Source organism: Panthera tigris, chromosome B1 (assembly GCF_018350195.1).
Source record: "Panthera tigris isolate Pti1 chromosome B1, P.tigris_Pti1_mat1.1, whole genome shotgun sequence".
Taxonomy (NCBI): Eukaryota; Metazoa; Chordata; class Mammalia; order Carnivora; family Felidae; genus Panthera; species Panthera tigris.
In genome coordinates this window covers 151,326,529-151,354,257 of record NC_056663.1, presented here as the reverse complement: position 1 = coordinate 151,354,257, position 27,729 = coordinate 151,326,529, and the positions used below count along the sequence as shown (strand labels likewise).

The following is a 27,729-nucleotide window of genomic DNA, read 5'->3' as shown; positions in this document are numbered from 1 at the left end:
CCATAATGAGATATCACCAGCCACCTGTCCAAAATGCCTAAAAGAAAAATACAGTGATAACAGCAAATGCTGATGAGGATGTGGAGAAACTGATCACTCATACATGGGTGCATTGCTGGTAGGACTGTAAAATAGTACAGCCACCCTGGAAACTCGTTTGGCAGTTTCCCACAAAATTCAAAATTAAACATAAAATTGCCATATGATATAGCAATTGTACTCTTGGGTATTTATCCCAGGTAAATGAAAACTTAGGTTGATGTAAAAACATGTCAATGAATATTCACAGCACCTTACTGGTACTAGCAAAGATTGGTACCAGCCCAGATGTCCTTCAATAGGTGAATTGTTAAACAAATTGTGGCCCACACATACCATAGAATACTACTCAACAACACCAAAAAAGAAGCAAGCAACTTGCATGAATCTCTAGGAAATTATACTGAGTGAAAAAAGTCAATTCTAAACTAAAAGGTTGCATACTGTATGATTCCATTTATGGAACATTTCTGAAATGTCAAAATTTTAGAAATGAATGTTTAGAAATTAGTGGTTGTCAGTGATTAGTTATGGGACAGGAGCTGCTCCCAAAGGCAGTTGGTATAGTTATAATAGGTCAACCCGAAGGAACTTTATGGTGTTGGCACTGTGAAGTATCTTGACTATGATGGTAGATATACAAACCTACACAACTGACCAAATTGTATCGAACTTAATGCACACACACACACACACACACACGCCTACATCATACACACATAAAAAAGGGTACAAGGAAAGTTGAGTAAGATTGGTGGATTGCATCAATGTCAATATCCTGATTGTGATCTTATGCTATAGTTATGCAAAATGTTACCATTGGGAGAAACTGAAAAAATTGTACAAGAGTTCACTCTGTATTATTCCCTACAACTTCATGTGAAACTACACTTATCTTAATAAAAATATAATTTAAAACAGAGAATAACTTTATTTCAGCAATTTGGTTATACAGATTTGAATCAAGTAGGTAAGAAATGGATAAAAGGAAGTAATGAATTGGAGAAAAAATCATAAAAGAAGCATGAGAGTGTGGGTAAATCTTGGTGAGTGGGAGTTAAGAAAGGTTCAGTGATAGTCTCAAAGTTTCAAGAGAATTTATGTTAAAAGAAACCAGATAAAAGAGCTAACTTGATTGGCTGGATAGTTTCATTCATGCTAGGTTTATTTGCTGGTGTGTTTTAACATTGCTGTTGGGAAAAGGAATGATATATGGGGCCAATTTTAAAGATTTATTTGTATGCATAACAAAATTAAAATAGAATGGATACTATGCAGTTATAAGATAGAAACTAAAGCTTGAGAAAGAATAGTTTAAGATTTTCCACCCAAATCCTCATTTTAAATAGTCTTTCTAAAATAAAGATTTTTGCATTCCTGTGTTTATGTTTGCATTTGGTTTTAGGACTATATTAATGACATATGTGATAATATACATGAAAAAGAAAAGCCCATCATAAAAATTTTATGACCTATGTATAATATAAATTAAATATTATAAATTTTAAAAACTAATCAATGAATAACATCATGCATCATTATTATGAATTAAGTATCCAATTAGAAAAGTCTTTTTACAATAAAAACGAATGAAATCATGCCATTTGCAGCAACATGGATGGAACTGGATGGTATTATGCTGAGTGAAATAAGTCAGAGGACAGATATGTTTTCATTCATATGTGGATCTTGAGAAACTTAACAGAAGACCATGGGGGAAGGGAAGGAGAAAAAATAGTTACAAACAGAGAGGGAGGGAGGCAAACCACAGAGACTCTTAAATACAGAGAACAAACTGAGGGTGGATGCGGGGTGGGGGAGAGGGGAAAATGGGTGATGGGCATTGAGGAGGGCACTTGTTGGGATGAGCACTGGGTGTTGTATGTAAGCCAATTTGACCATAAATTATATTCATAAAAAAAGGAAAAGTCTTTTTAAAGTGTATGTTCAAGATAATGATTTTCAGTTACCTGAATGATAAGATAGTATTCACTTAGTAATGGTGACTCACTAAAGCCAATATTCTTAACTGTGACCTACCAAATGAAAATACATACACCCACATATTTGACATTTCACACTACTCCTAGTGTTATTTTCTTCATAACAAAACTTTTATTGTCTTCTTCTAATCTTACTTTTAATGCATGCTCTAGGACAAGTAATCAATATTTTGTTTGACATTAAAGAGAAAAACGTTTTATGCTATTTTATTTGAAAAAAAATGGTGCAAGAAGTGTTTTCCAGAAACATTTCTAGATCCTTCACTCAGAGATGCTGCCAGAGATGTTGATTTTTTAAAACAATCAGATTGGTTGCTGAGAGCACTATTTTCTTGCCAAACTTAATACTAACAAATGCTCCCTGTAGAATTTTCATAGAAAGACTAAGCCTGGTAGCATTGTTCAATAAAACAAGTAAAAATAAATGGCAATAATTCAATAAAGTATGGCAGCCGTGGAAGGAAAGTCTTTAAAAGCAAGGTTTAAACATTTCTTAAGGACCTCCTGATGTTTCATCTCCCAGTAGACTAAATGTGATGAGGAGTAAGGACCGATGTGTTAACCTACTAACCTACCATAATAGCATGACAGATGCTTCCTACCTGAAGGGGTCATGCCTGGGAGAGAGAGGACCAGGAGACTGACAGAATGCCCGGAGAGAGTATTGATCCACTGACTCTTTTCTGGTAACCATTACAGAGACATGAGTTGACAGTAATTAAAATGACTTACACACTGGGATGGTTTCAAACTCAAATCTTCGACTGAAGACACCATAGCCTGCTGCTGTGCGTGCTCGAATTTGGAAGACGTATACTGAAGCTGGCTTCAAGCCCTCTGCAGTTACAGTTGTCTCTTTAGATTTGATAATTGTATAGCTGGTTTCTTGGTCCTTGGATTACACATGTACATACAATAAAAAAGTCAACACGTGAATTACCAATGACAACAAAACTTAGAATCATAAATCAGAAAATAAATCAGAAACTAATAGACTTGCTATTAGTACACATGCAATCTTTTAGAAAAAAAAAAACTATACATCCTAGGTGTGCTATCTACATGATATCTAAAAGTGTTTTCTAGAACTCAGAATTGGTGGGTAACATGTTCTCCACTCATCCACCATACTTGTCTTTGGAAGAAATAAACTTGTAAACTTTTAAATATGATTTTCAGGAGATAAAATTTTTTAACATGTGTTTTTTTTGAGAGAGAGAGAGTGAAGGGGAGGGGGAGAGAAAGAATCCCAAGCAAGGTCCACGCTGTTATCACGAACACCGATATGGGGCTCAAACTCACGAATCATGAGATCATGACCTGAGCCAAAACCAAGAGTCAGTCACTTAACCCACTGAGCCACCCAGGCACCCCTGCAGGAGATAAATTATTTTACAGACTCTATTTTAGTACTGGTATTCATATACTTATGTTTCTTATAAATATTTTATTGGAGCACATCTAACATGTTGCCTGTTCATGGAGTAAGGTGACAATGTTTCATATATCACCAGGTAAGTCTTATGCTTTATATCTTTGGTGAGTTTCATTTCTAATTATATTTAGGGCTTGGGAGAAGGAATGAGTACTTGACTGGAGAAATTTAATTTCAATTCATTAAGTCCAAATGGATTACTAAAGAAAAACTGCAAACAAACTTTTTTTAAAAAATTTTTAAACACTTTCTATTTTTTCACGTTTATGTGTTTGAGCTGGATGAGTAGTGAATGGAGATGCAGTGAAAACAAAATCACTTTAAAGATAATTTTAGAAACGAAAACAAATAGGAAACTGTTCCTATTTTGACTGCTACCAAAATCTAGACTAACTGTCCGTAATTTATCTCTGAGATTACCACACTGAGTAGAAAATCTTAGACCTACAAAGATCTAAACACACAAAGTCCCTGTTTTGAACTTTCTTGTCCCTTGTATTTTTCTGTGTGAATTCTTGGCTAACGTTGTTTTTGGCTGATGGTGTTTCTACACTTAATACATTTCTGATGGATATTAAAGAATGAATTCATGAGAGATAATGGTCAGAGATTTTTTTCCCTCTGTTTGTGGGAACTGTCTCTATTTACAGTATCTTGATTGATGACTATAAACCATCATTTTCAAGATATTTCAGAGAATTTTATTTTATAATTAAAAACATGTATTGATTATTTTTTAAAATATAATGGGAATAAGATGTAAAGGATTTTTTTCTGAAATGAGAAAAGAATTGAAAACAAGAATATAACAATTCTTTCTCAAGCCCTCTAATAGGGAATATGGTTATTAGTTAATCTTAATAACACTATTCAAATGCAAAATAAATGCAAACCATGCTTTCATGTTGCATGTAACTTCAACTTCCCTTGAAATTTACAATCGATAGCAGCATGCCATGTTGTGACTTTAGTGTGGACACTGAAATCACGTGCTAAAATAACACAAGTCCATGTTTACTTTTATCTTCAGTTTCCTTAGGATTGGGGTAGAAACTGATGCCTGGATATTCTCATAGAGATACTGTAAGAACAAGTAAGTAATGCACATGAAAACATTTAATAAGCTATAAAGCTATGTCTTCATTGCCATTATTATTTGAAATTTTTTCTAATTGGACACATCAAAGTCCACTGGCAGTCATGTTCTACAGAACATGTACCACCAGTAAAATCTAAACTATACAACCTATTAGCATTTATTTGTTTTAAAGCAGGTTTACCATTCCTCATTTAATATAGTCAAACATATAGAATTATCTTAGGGTTAAATGTATCCCAATTTCCATCTAAATAGAAATGTTCTAATTTTTTTTTAATGTTTATTTTTGAGAGAGGGAGACAGAGTGTGAGTGGGGGAGGGGCAGGGAGAGAGGAATGTTTATTTTTGAGAGAGGGAGACAGAGTGCGAGTGGGGGAGGGGCAGGGAGAGAGGGAGACACAGAATCTGAAACAAGCTCCAGACACCGAGCTGTCAGCACAGAACCTGATGTAGGGCTTGAACCCACGAACCCTGTGATCACGACCTGAGCCCAAGTTGGATGCTTAACTGACTGAGCCACCCAGGGGCCTGGGATATTCTAATTTCTAATGCAAATAGGCTTTCTGATTCATTCTATGTGAACAATTATTTTTTTTTAATTTTTTCAGTTCACATATTAAATTTAATTGCCGAATCTTTATGGTATAGGAAATATTATTAGAGTCTTACAAAGAATTTAAACTAGGGTCATTAAAGCCTATAAAATTTTACCTAGTAATGTCAGTCATTTTCTTTATTCCCATTCACTGACTTTCTCCTATATACTCTATTATCCCTTCTCTACACTAGGAAAAAAACAGTAAAAAAGCACACAATTTCTTGATGTGTTCCTTTTAAAAGAGCTAAACTATTACTAGAAACTATTGTACTTACTCATGCTCTCTGGCTGCTCAAGCTTGTGACTGAATATGCAAGAATTATATTCAATAAAATTAGTGAGAATTTCAGTGAGAAATGTTAACTTGCATTTTGTTTAAAGATAAGCTGGTGTAAAAATCTAGACAAACCAAAGTTTCTGATATATTTGTTATAATTATGATTTTTACATAAAATATTGACATTTATTGGGGTGCGTGGGTGGCTCAGTCAGTTAAGTTTCCAACTCTTGATTTTGGCTCAGGTCACAAGCTCATGGTTGGTGAGTTTGAGACCTGCACTGGGCTCCATGCTGACACTGAGACTCCTGCTTGGGATTCTCTCTCTCCCTCTCTCTGCCCCTCCCCTGCTTGTGTGTGCTTTCTCTCTCTCTTTCTCTCTCAAAATAAATAAATAAACTTAAAAAAAAGTTAACATTTATTATAGAAATGGAGAAGGTTTTTTTTTTTATAAATGAACAAGGAATATCAGTGTTAAAATTCAAGCCATGCTGTTGTCTAATGAAGAGTGTAAATATGGATACACAACTCAACTTCAATTTTTTCTTCTTTAAAATGGGAAGAATTATTTATCAAGCACAGTGTGAGCACATAGAGATGGAAATAGAGATGATGTACATAGCACCAAGCTCAATCTCCGTAACATAACAGTTTCTAGGTAAATTTGACTTGAGTCTGTAGCATGATGGCAAATTTAATAAAAAGAGAAAAAAAAATTAAAAGCTTCTTGTAAATTCCTAATAATTGAGGGATGCTTGGGTGGCTCACTCAGTTAAGCGTCTGACTTTGGGTCGGGGCATGATCTTGAAGTTCGTGAGTTTGAGCCCCATGTCAGGCTATGTGCTGACAGCTCAGAGCCTGGAGTCTGCTTCAGATTCTGCCTCCCTCTCTCTGTGCCCTCCCCCACTCACACTCTGTCTTTGTTTCTCTCTCTCAAAAATAAACATAAAAAAAATTAAACTCCTAACTACTGAATTCAGAATTGATATGTTTTGTAAAATTATTATAAGTTGATACTTTGGCCAAACAGGGGGGAAATTCCCATTACAAGGAAACTGGCATGCTGCTCCTTGAAATAATGCGTGATCTAATATCAATTGCACAAAATGACACAACATTCTGATTTATATATTAACATTATGTGTATCTCAGTGGTTCCTTATCTGAGTTCTAGTTGTACTTTGTCTCTCTGGGGTAGTCGAATGCTATATAATCAGAGGTACTCACCAAAGCATGTATCTAAGGGATTGAAAACCAAAAATGCACATTTTGAATTACCTAAGTAGCTTCCAAAATTTGCTTCTGTCCCACTCCTTTTAGTCATTGCTGTGCTATAATTTCCTTCATATCACAAACTCTATATACACATCTTCAACACCCACGACCATCAGGCTGCCAAATCCTGGTCAGGGCAATGGCTTTTGCTGCCTTCATACTCCTGCTGAGCAAATGAGCTACATTCCCCAGCTGCTTAGCAAACACTGTTCACATGCAGCGAGGGGAGGGCCTGGGCAGAAGGAGCCAGCTGGCAAACACCCTGCCAAGGGGCAGCTTCCCTTTGCCTCTGCCTTTAATTAAGAGATGGCAATGGGCCCATCACCATGCAGGAGCAGAGAGGCCCAATGACCTCTATTAGAGCAGGGCAATCGCAGGCAGAAATGCCAGCTGGCAAATGCATGAGCCCTGGAAAGCTCTGCCACCTGTGTCTGGACAAGAGCCATCCAATAAAACGGTGGTGTCATTCTGAAGGTTCAAAATGAGCTCTGGAAACCTATAAGCACCCCCACCTCAATCCATGCTATAAAAACTCATTATCCTTTTTTTTTTTCCTTCTGAAAGTGTTAAAAAAAAAAAACCTTTCATGTATTTTATTAGTATGCTCAATAATTTTGCTTGGCAAAAATTTCTGGGAATTAAGATTTTCACTGTAAAAAGGAAAACACTGACCAAAAGAAGTTAATGACTTCCCCCAAATAACATATTATATAAAGGTTTCACTGCTTTTAACGGATGTAAGTGGGCAACTTTCTATTCATTTACTGAAACTACGTACAGAAATATTTTTCCCAAATTATTTTTTCTTACATTGAGTTATGCAGATAATAGGATGTATTAATACAGCATTAAATATAAAATATTAAGCACAGAACTAAGTTTTCATGAAATAAGTATATTTAAAAAAATTGAACTTTCAAGAAAATAATGCCACATGTAGAAAATTCATTAGAAGGAATATTAAGAGAAAGACTCCCCCACCACTTGGTTGAGAAACTTTTTTTTTTTAATGGAAGCAGTAGCTTACAGAAAAAAAAAGATAAATCCTTGCATTTATTGAGTATTACATATATGAAACTTATGTATATGCTGAGGAGTAATAGTGAAAACAATGAAAGATTACTCATAAGGGGGTAAAATAGGATAATATCATTAGAAACAATAAAGAAAATCAAACCTTGGTCCAACTAGTTGCTTCAGGGGAAGAAAAACTATAAAGAAAAATAACTCCCTGTCAAAGTTTAGTCCTCTTGCTGTTGAACTTTATTTCATCTAAGATGTATATTCAAATAAAGAGTTTTGGTGAACTGCTATTTTTCTCTGATTTTTTTAATACTCCCTTTTATTTATCTAGTTTTTTTTAAAGAAGGCTCTATGCCCAATGTGGGGTTTGAACTCACCACCCCAAGATAAAGGATGGCATGCTCCACTGGCTGAGCCAGCCAGCACCCCTGGGGCATATTTATTTTTAAATGCCATTATGCATTTCAACTTTTTAAAAAATAAAGTTCATTGACAATAAATATTTAGAAACTTAAAATATTTACAAAATATTCAGTCTATATATTCAGCTTTGTGTTAGTATACCATATTAAAATTTACAAAAAAAAAAAGTAAATAAGGAATGTAAATCTTAATTTAACAAATTATTTTTGGATACATCATGCATTTAAATTGTAGACCTCTAGAATTTACAATGCAATTTGGACTACTACTCCCAGAAAAATAAGAATCAGTGAGGATTATTAATGTAACCACATTTTCCTTGATTTACCGTATTATTTTTTATAACAAATAGTATAAATGAGATCCCAACACAATATTTTTTAAAATTTTATTTTTAATAATCTCTCCACCCACTGTGGGGCTTGAGCTCACAAAGTCAAGATCAAAAGTCACATGTTCCATCAACTGAGCCAGCCAGGTGCCCCTATCCCAACATAATTTTGTCTCACGGGTATTTGAGGATATGTTTTTTATGAAATAGAAGTATCTTCATTTATGGTCTCTAATGATCAAATAGTCATTTGTAATGCTACCAGCAAGTCATTCCTAGAAGGATGACTAATTCAAAAGTAGTAATTAACAGTTTATTCATCTATTTAGAAAATCAATATAAGAACATTTTATAGGCATTCAAAACCTAGAAAGGATGTGTAGACAGCCCCTTTGTCCCCCACTACTGTTTTTACCCTCTGTCATTATCTTTTGGTAATTGTTAAATCAGCGAGTGAAATAAGCAATTAAAAAAAAAATCTCGATGGGGCACCTGGGTGGCTCAGTGGGTTGGGTCTCTGGCTTTGGTTCAGGTCATGATCTATGGTTCGTGGGTTCCAGCCTGGCATTGGGCTCTGTGCTGACAGCTCAGAGCCTGGAGCCTGCTTCAGATTCTGTGTCCCCCTCTCTCTCTGCCCCTCCCCCACTCACGCTCTGTCTCTCTCTCCAAAATAAAAAACATTACATTTTTTAAAAAAAAATCTGTATAATGCTAGGCATTAATTTAACATATTTCAATGTATTTACCTATACTCTTCCTTCTACACATGTACACAGAATGTTGAATTTTTAAGTAACTTTCATTAATAGAATATAAGTACTTTTTCTGATATTTTTGCATTATTGCTAGGAAAACCACTTATTCCCTCTCTCTTTTCCGATGTCCTAGCCTGGACAATTTCTGTGGCATTGCAAAGTAAGTTTTTAACTTCTTCCTACCCTCTTCACTATCCCTCTAAGAGAAGGAGTAATGGCTCCATGAGGTTAAGGAAAGCAAATTGAGCAGGTGTGGCTGAGTCCTTTCTTTTTCTTTTGGGATCTGCTTCTCTGCATATGTTTCTAATCTTTTCTACTCCTACTTACATAGGATACATACTCTCAGTCAGAGTTTCCTACCCATCAGTGATAGTCTGGTTTGAGCACACTTCTATATCTCCTCTACTAGAAGCTAGGTTGTTTTAAGGAATGTTTGCTATTCAGATCCAGACTCATTAAAAAATCAAAGTAAAATGGGGGTGGGAAGTGTAGGAAGACCCCTGGTGACTACATATCCAAGCTATATCACCTTTATATTCCATCTGTACTATTTCTTTATCAATAGCTCACTTGGTTGTGAATTCAGGAAAGAGGAAGAGGGATAACTATTGCCTTTAGATCTCACAACTATTATGTCAAAACATGCAAGAGTGGGCCTAAGGAAAAGAGAAATTGAGAAAATGTAGAGAATGTGAGGCATACAATTCTGATTTTGTGCCCTCAAATTTTAAAATAAAGTTTACAATACAGTATTAGATTTTTGATATGGATTTTAAAATTATATTTTATATTCATATCTTATCTACCCATATCTCCTTAAGAGCATAGGTATTATGCAGTGTTAATGGACATAACCATATGTGTTTTTCCCTGTCGTACATGGCAGTCACTGGTGAAGGTCAAGAACTTAAGTGCAACACCTCAAAATGTCCCATGACTTCATTTTTTAATACTGTGAAACCTAGTTAAGTTGATTAGACTCTATGGCAGTAGTGTGCATCATAAACTATTCGGCATTAATGGAATACAAATAGAATGCTCCCTATACACGTCTAGCCTCCATAATCATGTCATTGATTTACACACAAAATTGCAACATACATTTCTAAAAATTGGATAATTGCAGTTGTTAAAGTGAAACAAAGAAGGAGGAGAAGGAGAAGGAGAGGAAGGGAAGGGGAAGAAGGAGGGGAGAGGGAGGGTGAAGAGAATGAGGAGGAGAAGGAGGAAAGGAGAAGGAGAAGAAGAAATGACATTCTTTATTCTATTAGTCTCACCTTCTCAAAATATTTAATTTCATACTCCAGGATGATTCCATTGGGACGATCTGGCTCTTGCCAAGACAAAGAGATACTGTTTTTTGCAATCTTCCCCTTTTTCACATTGGTGACTGGAGAGGGGGCTGCAAAATAGTATAAATAAAGAATTGCATGATTAACAGAGTCCTGAAATTACAAGGTGGTATAATTTATAATGGCATTCTTAGTATATAATATAATTATACACTAACAATTTAGCAAAAAACTGAATAAACAATTAAATTTTCTTTTAACCTGAAAACAATTTTACTTTCTCTACGTAATAAAAATATTTATAGATTGTAAAGTGTGTTACAAATATAAATCAAGTATCTTGAGAATTTTTTTAAAACTGTAGTCATATAGAATCCTACATCTACATTTTTTTCTTTGAAGTTTAGAAACATAAATGAACTATATTACTCTTCTTATGGAATAAAGATGTTTTTGATGACCTTATATATCCTCCAGGTTTCTAAAATGTATTGACTCTGTATAATATATCCCATTAAGCTAGTACACATGATTATCTATATTACCATATTTTCACAACATTAAGATTCTTTTATAATTTTATAATGATATGGGTCCTATAATCCTTGGTAAAATCATATCTTAAATATAGTGAGGTTTGCCTTCAAACATGTTATTAAACTTGTAATATTTCTTGAAAACAATAGCAGAAAAAAATCTGATCTGAAAGATCATACAATGGGAACGGATAGTCTTTTCAATAAACCAAGTGAAAGGATGAAACTGGACTATTATCTTGCGCCATACACAAAAATTAACTAAAAATCCATTAAAGACATGAATATAAGATTTGAAACTATAAAACTCCTAGAAAAACACAGACATTATTCTTAGTGATTTTTTTTAGATATTTTTACCTCCTCAGGCAAAAGCATAAAAGCAAAATTTTTAAATTTTTAAAAATGTTTATTTATTTTTGACAAAGAGAGAGAGAGAGCAAAGTAAGGGGAGGGGCAGGGAGAGAGGGAGACACAGAATCCGAAGCAGGCTCCAGGCTGTGAGCTGTCAGCACAGAGCCCTACACAGGGCTCAAACTCATGAACTGTGAGATCATGACGTGAGCTGAAGTCGGAGGCTAAACTGAGTGAGCCACCCAGGCACCCCAAAAAACAAACTTTAAAAAAAATAATGGGATTTTGAGGCCCTGGGTGTCTCAGTTAAGAGTCCGACTCTTGATCTCAGCTCAGGTCATGATCTCATGGTAAATGGGTTCGAGTTCTGCATCCACCTCTGCACTGATAGTGGAGAGCATGATTGAGATTCTGTCTGCCTGTCTCTGCCCCTTCTCCCCACCCCTGTCTCTCAAAATAAATAAGTAAACTTAAAAATAATGGACCTACATCAAACTATAAAACCTTTGCACAGTGAAGGCAACTATCAACAAAATGAAAAGTCAACCTACTGAATAAGAGAAGTTACTTGCAAATGATATATCTGATGAGGGGTTATATGCAAAATATATAAAGAACTCATACAACTCAACAACAACAACAACAACAGCAACAACAGCAAAACATAACCCGATTAAAACAAAAGTGGAGAGGAGACTTGAAGAAACTCATTTCCAAAGAAGACACACAGATAGCCAACAAGCACATTAGAAGATGTTCAACATCACTAATCATCATAAAAATGCACATCAAAACCACAATGAGATACCACTTCATACCTGTCAGAATAGCTATTATCAAAAGGACAAGAAATAACAAGTGTTGGCAAAGAGATGAGAAAAGGGAACTCTCATATACTGTTGGCGGATAAACTGGTACAGCTGTTATGAAAACAATATGGTGGGGTACCTGGATGGTTCAGTCGGTTAAGCACCTGACTTCGGCTCAGGTCATGATCTGTGCTAAAAGCTCAGAGCCTGGAGCCTCCTTCAAGTTCTGTGTCTCCCTCTCTCTCTGCCCCTCTCCCACTCATGCTCTGCCTCTTTGTCTCAAAAATAAAGAAACGTTAAAAAAAAATTAAAAAGAAATAAAAAGAAAACAACATGGGGATTCCTCAAAAAATTAAATAATAGAACTACCATAATGTCTAGCAATTCCTCTTCTGGGTATTTATCCAAAAAAGGGTGAAAACACTAATTTGAAAAGATCTTTATGTTCATTGCAGCATTATTGACAATAACTAAGATAAAGAAGCAGCCTAAGTGTCCATCATTAGATGAAAAGTTATAAAATATGTTATATGTTATACTATATGTGTTATACACTATAAAGATATATATGTATGTATATATATATTTACTTATGTGATACATATGGTATATGGTATATGCCTATATATATGTATGTGTATGTTTGTGCGTGTGCATGTGTGTATATGTGTATACACACATGGAATATTAGCCATAGGAAAATGAAAGCTTGTCATTTGTGACAATGTGGATAGACCTAAAGCGTAGTATACTAAATGAAATAAGTCTGACAGAGAAAGACAAATATGATTTCACTTATATGTGGAATTAAAAAAATAAAACAGAAAACAGAAACAGGCTAAATGATACAGAGAATAAACTAGCAGTTGTTAAAGAGCTGAGAGACAGGGAAATGGGTGAAATAGGTGAAGGGGACTAAAAGGTATCAACTTACAGTTATAAAATAAATAAGTCAGGGGGATGCAATATAATCAATAATATTGTAATGAGTTTGTACAGTGACAGATGGTAACTTGACCTATTGTGGTGATCATTTCATAATGTATAAAAATATTGACTATCTTTTGCACTTGAAACTAATATAATATTGTATGTCAGTTAAAGTTTCATAAAAAATTCCTTCATTTCCATCTCCCTCAAATATTTTATTAGAAGTCACAATTACTTACGATGTTCATTGCTATCTGTCAGTGCCTATTACATGGCTTTCCTAATGAAAATAGAAAATATATGCTATTTTAGATGTGTCTGGATTCCAATAATGTGGATACTTGATTTAACATCCGTTTTGTCAATCTATGGATATTTGTATAGATTCTGGGTGTGACAATACAAATATGTGATGGCTAGTATCTTTCTTGATGTAAGTGATCATTACCTTTGCAATTTTTAGCTTTGATAAGACACAGGAAAGACTATCGTGGACTAATGAGTGGTGTGCGTGTGCACGTGTGTGTGCATGTGTGTAGAGAAAAGGAGAGTAATAATATATATTATATATTATATGTATATTATATGTATAATGCACATATAAGGTAGAAAAGATGCCAGCCATAGGGAATAGTGTATAGCCAGAGTCATAGCCTTATCTGAACAACATCAAACATCTGGTGAGATCAAGTTATATATACCTATATGCAATTTACATATTATATATAGAATTTAGATATACTTTATATTATAGCATACATATGATATATAAATATATATAATTTACTCACTAAACAGTAAAAGACAAATCCAAAACTGCATACAAGGATTCACATCTTCTGGCACCCTGTATCTTTTCTTACTTCATCTCCTGCTAGCTCTGTCCCGGCTGTCTGTTCTTAGGGCACCTCAGACACACTTCTGCCTAAGGACTTGGTATTCCAGCATCAGAGGTGCTTCTCACCCTGACTTCTCCAAGGCTTTCTCCCTCTTCTGTGGTTTTCTCACTGAGACCTTGTCTGTCCACTCTATGATTTGAGTAACCAATTTTCACCCTTGCCCCTCTCTCCTCACCATGCCCTCTGCTCCTTCAGGATTTTATTTTTCTCCTTAGCTCTTGTACTTGCAGTACCTGATACACATATCTGAATTACAGATTTGTTTTTTTCAATCCCTCAAGTAGAATGTCATTTTTATGAGGACAGGGATATTGTTTATTTATTCATTGTTGAATTCTTATATGTAGAACAATGCCTGGGATAGAGGAGAGTCTAATATATATGTATGGAACAAATGATTGATAACAATCAAAGTGATATCTATAAAACCTTTTAACATTATTTTATTGTGTCAACAAAATCAACTATGAAACTCAAGGGTGAAGTATGTCTTTCATACACATACTAAAATAAATGGAAACAGATACAACCTGTAGGAAACAAAACTTAGTTAACTGTCTAGTGTTTCATATACCCATAATAGGGTGATAATGACTTTGTAACTTGAATGTGTAATTTTTTATTCTTATAATCACAGGCTTTATGATATTCAGGTTCAGAGGGTTCATATATTCAGTTTTATCTTGTTTTCTCAAACATATCCAGTTCCTCAGAGTTTTCTGCAATAATAAAGAACGCTCACTGTGCATATAAACCAAAATTCTCTAAAAGTACCTTTGAAATTGCAGTTTGTTTACTTTTATGGAAATTGTAATTGACAGGTAGTTCTCACAGTCATATTTTGGCATAGGTTCAAAGCCCTTATTGGTTTCCCAATGAGGGAAAGTCACGCCATAGTTGGCACTATGGAAGAAGCATCCAGAAGACAAGGAAACAAGAAAAGAGTAAGCTATGGACTCTGTACTTTATCATAGTGTTTATAGCAAAGTAGCAAATATACAGAAGTAGAAACAGTAACAAGTTGATGATACTGCCCCTTTTCTATTCATGAATTGAATTTAATATGTATGCTCCATGAAGGTTGGAATTAATTTGGTTTAGCTCACTGCTATAAAAAAAAATTCCAGAAAGTTACTTGGCATCTAGAAATCTCATAAATATCTGTTGAACGGGTGCATGGCTGAATGAATGGAAATACATACATGATCATGTATGACATCATCGGACAAAACTGAGTTTGTCTCATCTTAAGTGCATACACTAGGATCTTAAGATTTGGGAATTTGTGTTTTATTTTAAAATTTAACCAATCCTTTAAAAAAATAATAAACCATTTCAAAGTGAGGTTATCAACTAAATATTAACATAGATATAATTAGCCTGAAGTGGAATACTTTGTTATTTACCTCCATCAGAGTTAAACAGAAATTGTGTAGCTTTCAAAAATAACTCTATTTAAAAAGCACCATTGTTTTCCAGACTGGGTTTTCTCAGAGACTAAATAGCATTCTTTACAGCTTGGTCAGAGTGGGGAGAGAAGACCACACTCAGGTTAGAATAGTTTAGGAGTAAAGTTCAGAAATAATTTCCTCTGTGACAACACCTCTCTGACTCATTTGGGTAAAGCTGATGAAAGTGGGGACACTGACAGCTCCTGAGGACATAATGATGATGCGCAAATTATGGATGGCAGTGCTTTACTTTTGTAAAGTATTTTACACATATTACGCACATTAAAATGACTGCAATTGGCGCCTGGATGGCTCAGTCAGTTAAGCACTGGACTCTTGATTTTGGCTCAGGTCATGATCTCAAGGTGGTGGAATCAAGCCCCTGTGTGGAGCCTGCTTGGGATTCTCTCTCCCTCTCCCTCTGTCCAATCCCCATTCATGTTCTCGCTGTCTCTCTCTGTCTCAATAATGATAATGATAATAATAATAATAACTGTAAGCAGATTTGTCAGCATCAAGGGCATGTTTAATTTATGTTAGTCATGTTCCCACTGATACCGTTAACTCATTCTTTACCTGCTGGAGCTTTCATGAAGTGAGCATGGCACAAAATGAGAACGATGACTTAGAGCATTTCTGCTTGTAAACTTTTGTTGAATGATGTTAAATCATAAAAGTATTACTGCCATAGGGTAGGAAGAACAAAAATACTAAAGAAATCACGTTGTGAACAGAACAAAACAATTTATGTAACTTCTGAATTTCACATTTTGGGTCTGTGAGAACATTCCATTTGTTTCTGTATTACAGCTTCAGTGGTGGAGCTGACATTTAACTAATAGTATGATAAGCAAGGTACTGATTCTTCGGGCTAGTTACAGTTCCCATTATGGGTTAATGTTTTTGTCTGTTTGTTTAATTTATTTTAATTTAAAGTATTTTTACATTTATAGAAAGATAATAAAGAGAGTACAGGAAGTTCCCACATATACCACACTTAGTGTCTCCTATTAGGAATGTCTCACAACAGTGTAAACAGTACATCTGTCACAATTAATGAAATTATATTAACACATTATTATTAACTAAAGTCCATACTTTATTCCAATTTCCTTAGTTTTTATTTATTATCTTTGTTCTGTCCCAAGATTCCACCCAGTATACGAGATCACATGGTATAGTCGCCGTGTCTCCTTAGGGTCCTCTTGGCTGCAATACTTTCTCAGACTTTGTATGATTTGGTGCTTTTGACATTTTTTTTTTTTCAGTATACTGATAAGAATTAGAATACCTCTCAATCATTATAGATTTGATGTTTCTCTCATGATTAGAGTTATGAGGTTTTTGGGGTAAAGCTCCTTTTTATTACATCATATCAAAGGGTACATGCTATCAGTATACCATCACTGTTAGGTTAACCTTGATTGCCCAACTGCAGTAGTGTTGATCAAGTTTCTTTTTCCAGTTTTCCATACTTTAATCTTTGGAAGGAAGTCACTATGTACAGCCTGCACTTAAGGAATGGGGAGTATACTGTACTTCCTTGAGGCCAGAGTATTTGCATAAGTTATCTGCATATGAGATTTGTCCATTCTTCCTTATTTGTTTGTTTGTTTAATCACATATTTATATCAATGTAGACGCAAGGAATTTTTTTATACATTGGTATAAAATCTAATACTTTATTTTGCAACTCAAATTGTTAAAACTTTGACCATTGATTTACTCTTTCAGTCTCTCTGATACACCCTTATCATTGTGGGTTTGTTGCTTTTCTTATATATATATATATACATATATATGATATGTATATATATATACATATATATATAAATATCATATATATATTTGTATTTAATATATTTATATTATATTTATATTATTACATATTATATAATATATAATATATTATAAATATATTAAATTATATTATTATGGTCAGAGTGGGAAGACCACACTCAGGTTAGAATAGAATATATATAGAATATATATAAATATATACATATTATATAATAATATAATTATATATATAATATTATATATATTATATAATTATATATTATATATAAATTAATATTTAATTTATATATGAATATATAATATAATATATATTATATATATTTTATTTACTTTATGGCACTACTAGATCAGATGCACCCAGTTCTAGAATCAGTCCTTTCTCCAAAGAGCGCTGGCTTCTTCTATTGGAGAATGTTATTAGAAACCAAGATCCAGATATGCTCTTTGCTACTGGGGTGTCATGGCTTCTCCTTTCAAGTCATAGAGCTGGGAACTAAATGTGTTTATGTCAACCTGTGTATATCTATAGATATATACTTATATCTACATACATATGAATATTAAATGAAACATGAGTATATACTGATATTACCAACTCTAATCAGTTACTACACAGGTCATCATAGCTTCCACACTAGTTATTTATAACCTCACATTTCAACAGTGGTTCCAACCATCTACCGAACATTTACTTAATTGTTCAATTCTAGTATATATGTCTAGTGGTTAAAGAATTGCTAATCTCTGTCTGTTTGACTTATTGATAATGATATAACTAGAAATCACTAAAATCTCAGCAGCTCAAGCAATGATATACAAAACCCTGCCATCATTATGTAAAGCAGAATGTGTCCTACCTCTTCAAATATGGAAACCTAGCTTAAGGTACACTATTCCCACATGGAAAGAGTACCATGACATAGCTTTCAAGTCAAACAAAACTGGCTTCAAATCCTTTGGCAGCCAATCATTTTTCTAGCTGTGTGATCCTGTTTAGGTTACTTAACCTCTATAAATGTCCTTTTTATATTTAAAGTAGTAACAGTGATACAAACTCATCTTTTTGTAATGTTGAAATATGATTCTCTTTGTATAATATCAGATATAGGGTGGGTGCCAAATAAATACCCTTTGTAATAATATCAGTTGTAAAATATCAGTCAGTTGTTTCAGAAGACTTCAATAATGGATTCTCCATAATTCTTAAATGATTCCATCAATCAAAATCATTTCTAGCCTCTTCTCTGAACTTGTCACTGTTCTAAATGTTGGGTGAGATCAAAAGGCAGAGTACCTGTAGAGAGAAGATGTTTTGATATTCTACATCCAGTGAATTTCATGAATCTATAGTAATAAATACTTATAGGCAAACTTCCTTGATAATTATAGATTTTTTTATTGCACTGAAAAGGTTTTGAATTTTGAAGTGACTAATAGTTTACTTAGGATAGAATGTCTATAAAAATAAGAGAATGAATATGATGAAAACATAAAACGTAATTGTGTTAAGTGGAATAGGAAAATACCATTCATCAGTCACTTACCCAATGTTATTTGTGTAGACAAAAATAGATTATAGACAGAACCATGAATTTATTACTTGTATTTAAAAATAATATATCTCCATGCATTTGACTTATCTACCTATATTTTGAATCTTAAAGCTTTGAGAAAGCCAAACAAGACAACATTGAAATCCTTTCAGTCTGTGACAGTCCATGAATGTGTTAAAACTTCCTCAGACGGCACTTCTTTTACTCTCCTACAAAAGTCCCTCTACATGAGTAATGTATTAGTTATTTGCATACAATTTCTAAAAAAAAATACAAGTATCTAATAACTGATTCTGAGGTCAAAATTTGGACATCTGGGTTGTCACTATCTGCCAGCTGGAAGCCACCCCTTATCCCTGCCATGCATAATTCATCATATTTAGGAGCTTCTTATTATCCAGGTTGGCCTGGACCAATTTTTCCTAAAAATATCGATCATTAATTTTCTTTCCAGGAAGTTCTGAATCAGGTGGTCAGACTGGGGCCAAGTTTTAATAAAGACTCTCTGAATCATTTTACTAGTAAAATTTGGGAATCACTAATGGTAAACCATGCTAAGATTAGTTATTTTTTTAACCTAATTATATAAATTTAGAAAACTGAGGTTAGAAACTGGATTAGTGCTAATGTTCTGTGAACTGCTGCTGTCCTAAACCTTTAGCTCACTATTATTGACTGTTATACCCTGATCTCTGTTACCATATTTGTCTTTCTTCATTTGGGTATTATTCTTTCCTATATTTAATATTTTCCTGATCCATTAGTATTTTTGGTAAAGATTTGTTTGCTCATTCATACATAATCTGGTTTAGTCCAACTACAGTATGCAAGCTGGTGCAGCTACTCTGGAGAACAGTATGGAGGTTCCTCAAAAAGCTAAAAATAGGGGCGCCTGGATGGCGCAGTCGGTTAAGCGTCCGACTTCAGCCAGGTCACGATCTCGCGGTCCGTGAGTTCGAGCCCCGCGTCAGGCTCTGGGCTGATGGCTCGGAGCCTGGAGCCTGTTTCCGATTCTGTGTCTCCCTCTCTCTCTGCCCCTCCCCCGTTCATGCTCTGTCTCTCTCTGTCCCAAAAATAAATAAAAAACGTTGAAAAAAAAAATTTAAAAAAAAAAAAAAAGCTAAAAATAGAACTACCCTACAACCCAGCAATTGCACTACTAGGTATTTATCCAAGAGATACAAGTATGCTGTTTCAAAGGGACACATGCACCCCCATGTTTATAGCAGCACTATCAACAATAGCCAAAGTATGGAAAGAGCCCAAATGTCCATCGATGGATGAATGGATGAAGAAGAAGTGGTATATATATACAATGGAGTATTACTCAGGAATCAAAAAGAATGAAATCTTGCCATTTGCAACTACGTGGATGGAATTGGAGGGTATTATGATAAGTGAAATGAGTCAGTCAGAGAAAGACAAAAATCATACAACTTCACTCATATGAGGACTTTAAAAGACAAACAGATGAACATAAGAAAAGGGAAACAAAAATAATATAAAAACAGGGAGGGGGACAAAACAGAAGAGACTCATAAATATGGAGAACAAACTGAGGGTTGCTGGAGGGGTTGTGGGAGGGGGGATGGGCTAAATGGGAGAGGGGCACTAAGGAATCTATTCCTGAAATCATTGTTGCACTATATGCTAACTAATTTGGATGTAAATTTAAAAAAGTAAAAAAGAAAATTAAAAAAAGAAAAAAATAACAAAAAAAATGCTTCAAACTGAGCCTTTAGAGCATGTGAGCTAATATTTGGATAGTGCTGAGAACAATGTTTGCAAAGAGCAGAAATTATGCCAGTTTTAAAGCTTTAGAGTAAACATCTATTATTTGAAGGTAAAAAAATAAGATTTTTTTAAATTAATGAGAAATACAGTTTAATTAAATTACAAACATATCTGAAGTTGTTAAAATGGAAAAGTAAGGCATATATTTTGAAATATATACACACTCACTACATATTATGTCATAAATTTTGTATCTCATATTATATACAGAATATAAATTATACATACACACACACACACACACACACAAACTTATTCTACATATAATATATACTTATCACTACGTTGTCATTTGATGCTACTGGACCAAGAAAAATAACTTCAGTGCATTCTCAACACACCTGGTATCCAGGCTCTCTTCTAAAGAAAGAGGGCATTTTAGCAGTTTCTTTCTCAAATAAAAATTCAATCTGCTCATTCAGACAAAACCTACAATCATTCCATTTTAAGAGCCTGCAACAGGATCTTTTGATATATGAGCTCAGTGCAGTTTTGAAAGACCATACCACAAAAACCTGGCCTTAAATGTCAGTAGTTGTAGAGAGATGATATCCTTTTTGATAAAAAGAACCTATGAACTAAAACGTCCCATTAGGTATGGTGTGTTTTTTTTTTCAAAGACTTGAAAATCATAAGATATTGAAAATTAATTGTTTTCAGTAGGAAATAAAGGCAACTTAATTGCAAAGAAGTAATTTTTGGCATGATCAGACTTAATAGTATTAAACCATATGCTTCAAATATCATTTTAAAGTCATATTCACAATGGTGTTAATTAGAAAAGTAAATGGCAATAATAAAAATAGACAACTATATCACTGGCATTTATAGTCACCATTTTCCAAAACAATCATGCAAATTACAAAAACAAATATTAAATGTAACAATGTGTAAAATGACAACATGCCTCTGTCTGGATAACAAAATTAATCCCACATCAAATAAATTATCATAGAATTTGTTTTCCATTTATTCCTTATTACTCTGTAATGGAATTTTTAGTACACAAAGTGGTCTTCATGTCAATGATTATTTAATCTCAATAACCACAGTACCCATTTTATGAGAAACAGAGTTTAAACAATTTTTACAGTATCCTTTAAAAAAATTATGTCTAGTAAATGATGTGGCACAGTTGGAAAACCTTAATCAACCCAGTATTATTCAGTTACATTATATTCAAGGACTATAGTTCTATGTATAATTTTCAATATTGTTTATCCATATTAAACCTTAATAGAAGGTATGATATTGAGTTTTTTAGGTGGATACATAGTAATTAGGTTAACACACTTAAAATTCATATTCTTTTTTTCATAAAAAATGTCTTCTTATAAATACACATTATAAAAGGACTTAACCACAGAAAAATCCACTAACAGTAACAAAGACATACAGTGGAAACTGCAATTCAAATCTTAATTACTTCAAGATTTTCACAGTCAAAACTAGTCTGATCTAGCATTTTAAAGAATAAAATAAATACATTATAAATATAAGTAGCTCACGTTTTATCCTTTATCATTTCCCATTGTTCTTAATTTTACATAGCTATGCAAGTAACAGGAATTATTTAATTCAACAAAAATCATGATAATAAGTTATCATTTATTACTTATGGTTTTAAAAAATACATATTAGATTCCTAATATATCATTAAAATTCAAGGCCACCACAACTTCTTTCTCTAAATATATTCTCTCCAAGGCCATCTGACAATACTCCTTTAAAATCTGAAATTGTGCCAGTGGAAGCAAACAAAATTTAAAGTTTATGACTACAAAATAACCAGAGAGAACTGAGTGATACTTATCAGCTGATCTCATAAACATCTCATTCACATATCTTAAAATAGTGTAATTTCTAGCAGTGACATGACAGCTTATAACTAGAAAGAATACAAGATTAGTGATTACAGCTAGTCAACCTTTTAAAGTCCAGAGGAAAGCCAAATCAAGATGTTCTGTTCCAAATTAGTAATGCTATCAGATATTTAATTTGTTGGTCCTTACCATGGGACTAATTTTCAGGGACTCAAATCCACATATTCTCCAAGTTGTGGAAAATCTTAGCCAATATTCAAGAGGCAGGTAAACCCGTTTTGTACTTACAGTTATCACACAGAAATTCTGAAGGCCAACAAAATAAAGCACTATCCATTTGTCATCAGAGGATCAAACGACATAAAAGGTCCATATTTTTGGTTCCCCTGGAATAGTAGTTTGTGTTCACATTTACCAAAAAACAATATCAAACAAACAAACAAACAAACAAAATTCTGGTTGTAAAATGCCCAAGATGATATATTTTGTAAAATTTCAGTTATTAGAAAGAACTAAGTCCAAAGTTTGCTTTGACAAATGTTTAACAAATGTTGGCTAAATAAATGAACAAATACATTTATGGATGTATAAATGGATAAAGCAGCTATTGTAATTACCTCACAATGATGACATATTGCATTTATAGTAAATATTATGTGCTTTAAAGTCTAAGCACTTTATACACATTAAATCATTCAATCCTTCTAACATCCTTAGGAAGTAAGGACTAATACCATCCCCTTCTGAAGTACCAAGAAGTTAAGTAACTTATCCAATCAGCCCATCAGGAATTGGCAGATCTAAGAAGTCTAGCTTCAGAATTTGCATTCTTAGTGTACCATAGAGCAATGAAAGAATCTTTCATAATAGAGATGCTACACTCAGTACTTACTTGAGCATCAAATTATATTAAAGATTACTCACAATATCTAATTTTCCTTTACCTAGCTCAATGTCTTAATTTTCATTCAATTCCTATAGTGTCTTCCAAAGCTGATTACAGAAAACAAAATGTAAACAACCAATCTGTAATAAAAAAAAAATAGGCAACCCTTTATTGTCGTACACACAATATGCACTTGGTGATATATAATTGTGTCTATTCTGAGTTGCATAACCTAAAGCAATTGTTCAAAACAATTTTAACTACCCTAACACACCTAGAATAAAACATACAAATGTGTGAGAGCTCCCTATATATACCTCCATACTGATGAAACCTAAAAATTTTCTTCTTAGAAAAAAGCCCTAAGGTAAATCACAATCTTTACAAGCATTAACGGTACATAGGTAATGACTGCTCTCCATGTGTGACACTACAGACCAGATGGACTACGGATTTTGAGCACTTTTTTGCAAGCTAGATGCAATTCAGTCTTCTCCGCCACTCAGAAATGCACAGTTAAACTCTTTGAGGCAAATATTATCATACAGAGAACCATGAATATCCTCTAATTTATATATATTTAATAAATACATATTTCACAACGTTGAAGCTTTAGGGTAAATAAATAATAACTTGCAAGGAGTTACACTGGAACAATCAGGGTCTGTGTTACAGAGTAACACAGAAAGGATGTGGAAGTGTCATGTAAATCTCTCCTTTCTATTTCCCAGCATATTCCTTTCCCCAAGTCTCAAACCATCTACCTCTCTCTCTATCACAGGGTCTTTTAAGAGGCCCCCCGAGGGAAAAAGAATGGTATCAGAAATCCTCCACTCATCTTCCTTCCCTTCCTTCTTTCATAATTGCTGAAAAACCAGTATGTGTCAGAGACTAGTCACTTGGATTATCTCAGTCAACAACTCCACGTGTCCTGGCAAGTGATCATAAAATTGGAATATTAAAAATAAATTATTTGGGAGAGTATTATACACCACAAATACAGAAAGTTAAACTATTCCTCTATTTACCTGCTTCCCAGACTACATAAGTCTTGAGTACAGTGAGTGGCCTAATTTGTCTTTGTATCCTCTGTTACTAGAAAAAAGATAAGCACATGGTAGGTGCCTAAGGGGGGTTGGGGGGTGGAATCGAATCAATCAAGAAGCCAGTGAAACAAGAAACTGCTACAAAATACTGTTGACAAGTGGTGAAGATGTAATATCATCATTAAAAACATAATAGAACCTTGGTTTTTCAAAATCTATGGGTGAGACTGACAAATGCCATTGTTACTTTTCTGTTAGCTTTTATTTAAATGCCAAAAGGGAGTAAACTTGAGTTCAGTTAACCTTAACAAGTTCATTCTCTCTCATGAGTAAAAATGAAACCAGATTAACAAATTATTATGAATAGAAGGGACAATCAGGGCAGGTGAAAATTACTAAGAATTACAATAAATATAATTTTATTGTGCTTTTCAAAGACATGGTTATACATAATCGCCTGTTATGCAGAAAAATCACTATACATACAGAAGTGAAACAAGGCATAGACATTTGTGACCCAACAAAATCATTTAAAAATAGTGGAAGCAAAGTTCATTTGCATCTCTTTATAATGTCTACAGTTAATTAGTGGAAACAACAGTCAGGAGATTTCATAAGTTCTGGTTGAGAATTATCTTATGTAGCCCTATATTGCCGTGTTGAGTTCTTCTTTCAACTAAACATTTCATCATTTTTCTTCATCATTGACATTAGTCCATTAGCTTTCACTTTCTACTACTGCTTTTATATCTGCCTAGAGCATACTGTATCTTATTTTTTGAGAAAGCAGGTAAAAAATGTTATACAAATTGATAAATTTATATAATATATAATACACTAATACATATATAAATGTATATGTGCAAATATAAATATATGCATATGTAAATATATAATGCATAAATATATATGTAAGTATATTTAGTGCATCTATGTTTTCAGTACTAATAGCTCATAAGCAGTGAAGTTAGGATTTAAACCCAGATATGTCTGATTCTAAAGATAACTCACCTGCTACTTCTATATATAAATGAGGCATACTTTGAATTAATTTTACTAAGCATCTCATTATATAGATATACTTATGACTATATATTATATATACACAGATTATATGTATTAATATACCATATGTATATATCTGAATATATGTACGTTACACACACACATATATACATATATATAATAATAACTTCACCCACTGATTTCAAAGCATCATATGTGATTAAGTACCTAACCCAAAGCAAAATAAGGAAATATTAGGCACGATTTAGGACTGAAGTAGATTCTTTATAGTTCACTAAAATACCACATGATGTTTATTTTTAATATAGTTTTTTGTATTTTTGTGACCTTAAAAATGACTTCAATAATATAAACATATTGCTTGTTCTGTAACAATAGAATCCAGACATAATCAAGGTAAAATTTAGGGAAGGCTCCATATTAAAAAGTAATACATACACAACAAAATATCCCAAGGCCCTAATTATTAGACCTTAATTTGGTGAAACCAAGACCTAAGGCCATGCTAATATTTTTGATAGTTCCTTAAAATGTGTTATGATAAACATACCTTGGCTACAATATTGGCCTATAATGCTTGATTTCATTCTCCCAGACAGTCAGACACAAAGACACATTTTAACATAGCCCTGGCACAACACCCTATTGTATATGTTTCCTATTACCTGTCATAACTATCACATGCTTGGTGACTTAAAAACAAACAAACAAACAAACAAACAAATGTATTCTCATGAAGAGGGAAGAAGTCTAAAATAAAGGTATGGATAGAGCTGCATTCCTTCTGAAGGTTTCAGAAAGAAATTATTCCCTTGCCTTCTCCGCTTTCTAGAGGTTTCCACTTCCGTGTCTCTAGCCCCTTCTACCTTCCAAGCATACCACTCCTGCCTCTGGTTCCACAGACATATCTTTCTCTACTTCTAACTCTATTGCCTCTTTTTTTATAAGGGCTGTCGTAATTATATTGGGCCCACACCAATAATACAGGGTAATCGTTCAATCTTAAAATCCGTAACTTAATCACATCCACAAAGTTCTCTTTGCCATGTAAAGTAGCATATTCAGTGATTTCAGGGACTAGGATAGAAACATTTTTGTAGGGCCATAATTCAACCTACCACATGTATACATATTCTGTATATAATTGGTTGGGTTTTATCTGTACCACTTTATAGGCTTTGCCTTTCCACATAATAATATGTTTTAAGCCAATATATTTATGATAACATCTCTGTTATGGAACTGTCAAATGCACCTACTGAATTATATTTTATATACATATTTCCAAACACTTTCCATAGAGTTACTTAAACACAGTACATTAATATCTCACTTGCATTCATTTATGCAGGTTTTTTTTTCTCGAAAATTCATCGAATTCTCTTTGAAACAGTACAAAGTATTAAAAAAAACATTCCTTTGCTTCACCTCCAAATCACTTTTCCATTCATAACGTGCCTTCTACAGAAATTACTACAATCTTCTATCAAATGTTTATAAATTCTAATTGAGGAAGCAGAAATTTCCCCCTTGAATTAAATTGTAACGTTAAAACTAAAATGATTACTAATATTTATTAGACCATGAACTACCCAACCCAGGGAATGCTCTGTTCAGAAGTAATTTTTGTGACTTTTCCAGTTTCTTCAATTAAATGCTCCAGCCAGACACAATGCTGTATTAAGATATAATAATTAAAATGAAGTATGTAAACGACACAACACAAAAAATATGGGTCCCTATAATTTCTCCATTATCTTCTTATCTTCCTTGTATACAAATTGTGGCATATAGAGGTAAAGGAATTTAACATCAACAGCCAATATTACATTATAATGACCACATAAAAGAAAAGGCAAATCAAATCTTGACTATAATTTCCAAATCGTGACTAACACTTGGTCCTAAACTAAATATGGACCCTAGGCAAGTTCATGAACTTTCACGATGTTTTATTAACACATAATTAATCATAACTTATTGTCAATGAGAGTTTAAGATTTGTGTCACAGGTGTTTGGGATCAGTATTTGCTTTGTATCCACTGTTATAGGTTTCCCAGCACAGAGAGGAAGTAGTTGCATTGATTAGACCACACCTATGGGCCAAGAATAATATTTGCAGAATTTACTTGAAGAAGTATGCTTGAAGGCATAATAGTTGTAATAGCATTTATATGGTCTTTTTCATCTTCAAAGGATTTTTTAAGTGTAGCACAAACTAAGAAATCAAAATATTACAGACCTTGATACTAACTCACATGACCATAGAGA

The 27,729-nt window shown here is 33.6% G+C and overlaps 1 protein-coding gene across 2 annotated transcripts in view; it reads right to left on the bottom strand.

Moving 5' to 3' along the window:
• EPHA5 (EPH receptor A5) overlaps positions 1 to 27,729 on the bottom strand; it is a 338,394-nt gene that overhangs the window by 82,292 nt on the left and 228,373 nt on the right. For both annotated transcript variants that reach the window (XM_042984445.1, XM_042984446.1), the window contains exons 6-7: positions 10,536 to 10,660; positions 2,775 to 2,934 (exon numbers count right to left, since the gene is read on the bottom strand). In XM_042984445.1, coding sequence (XP_042840379.1) covers positions 2,775 to 2,934; positions 10,536 to 10,660 — 285 coding nt within the window. The remainder of the gene's footprint in view (positions 1 to 2,774; positions 2,935 to 10,535; positions 10,661 to 27,729) is intronic.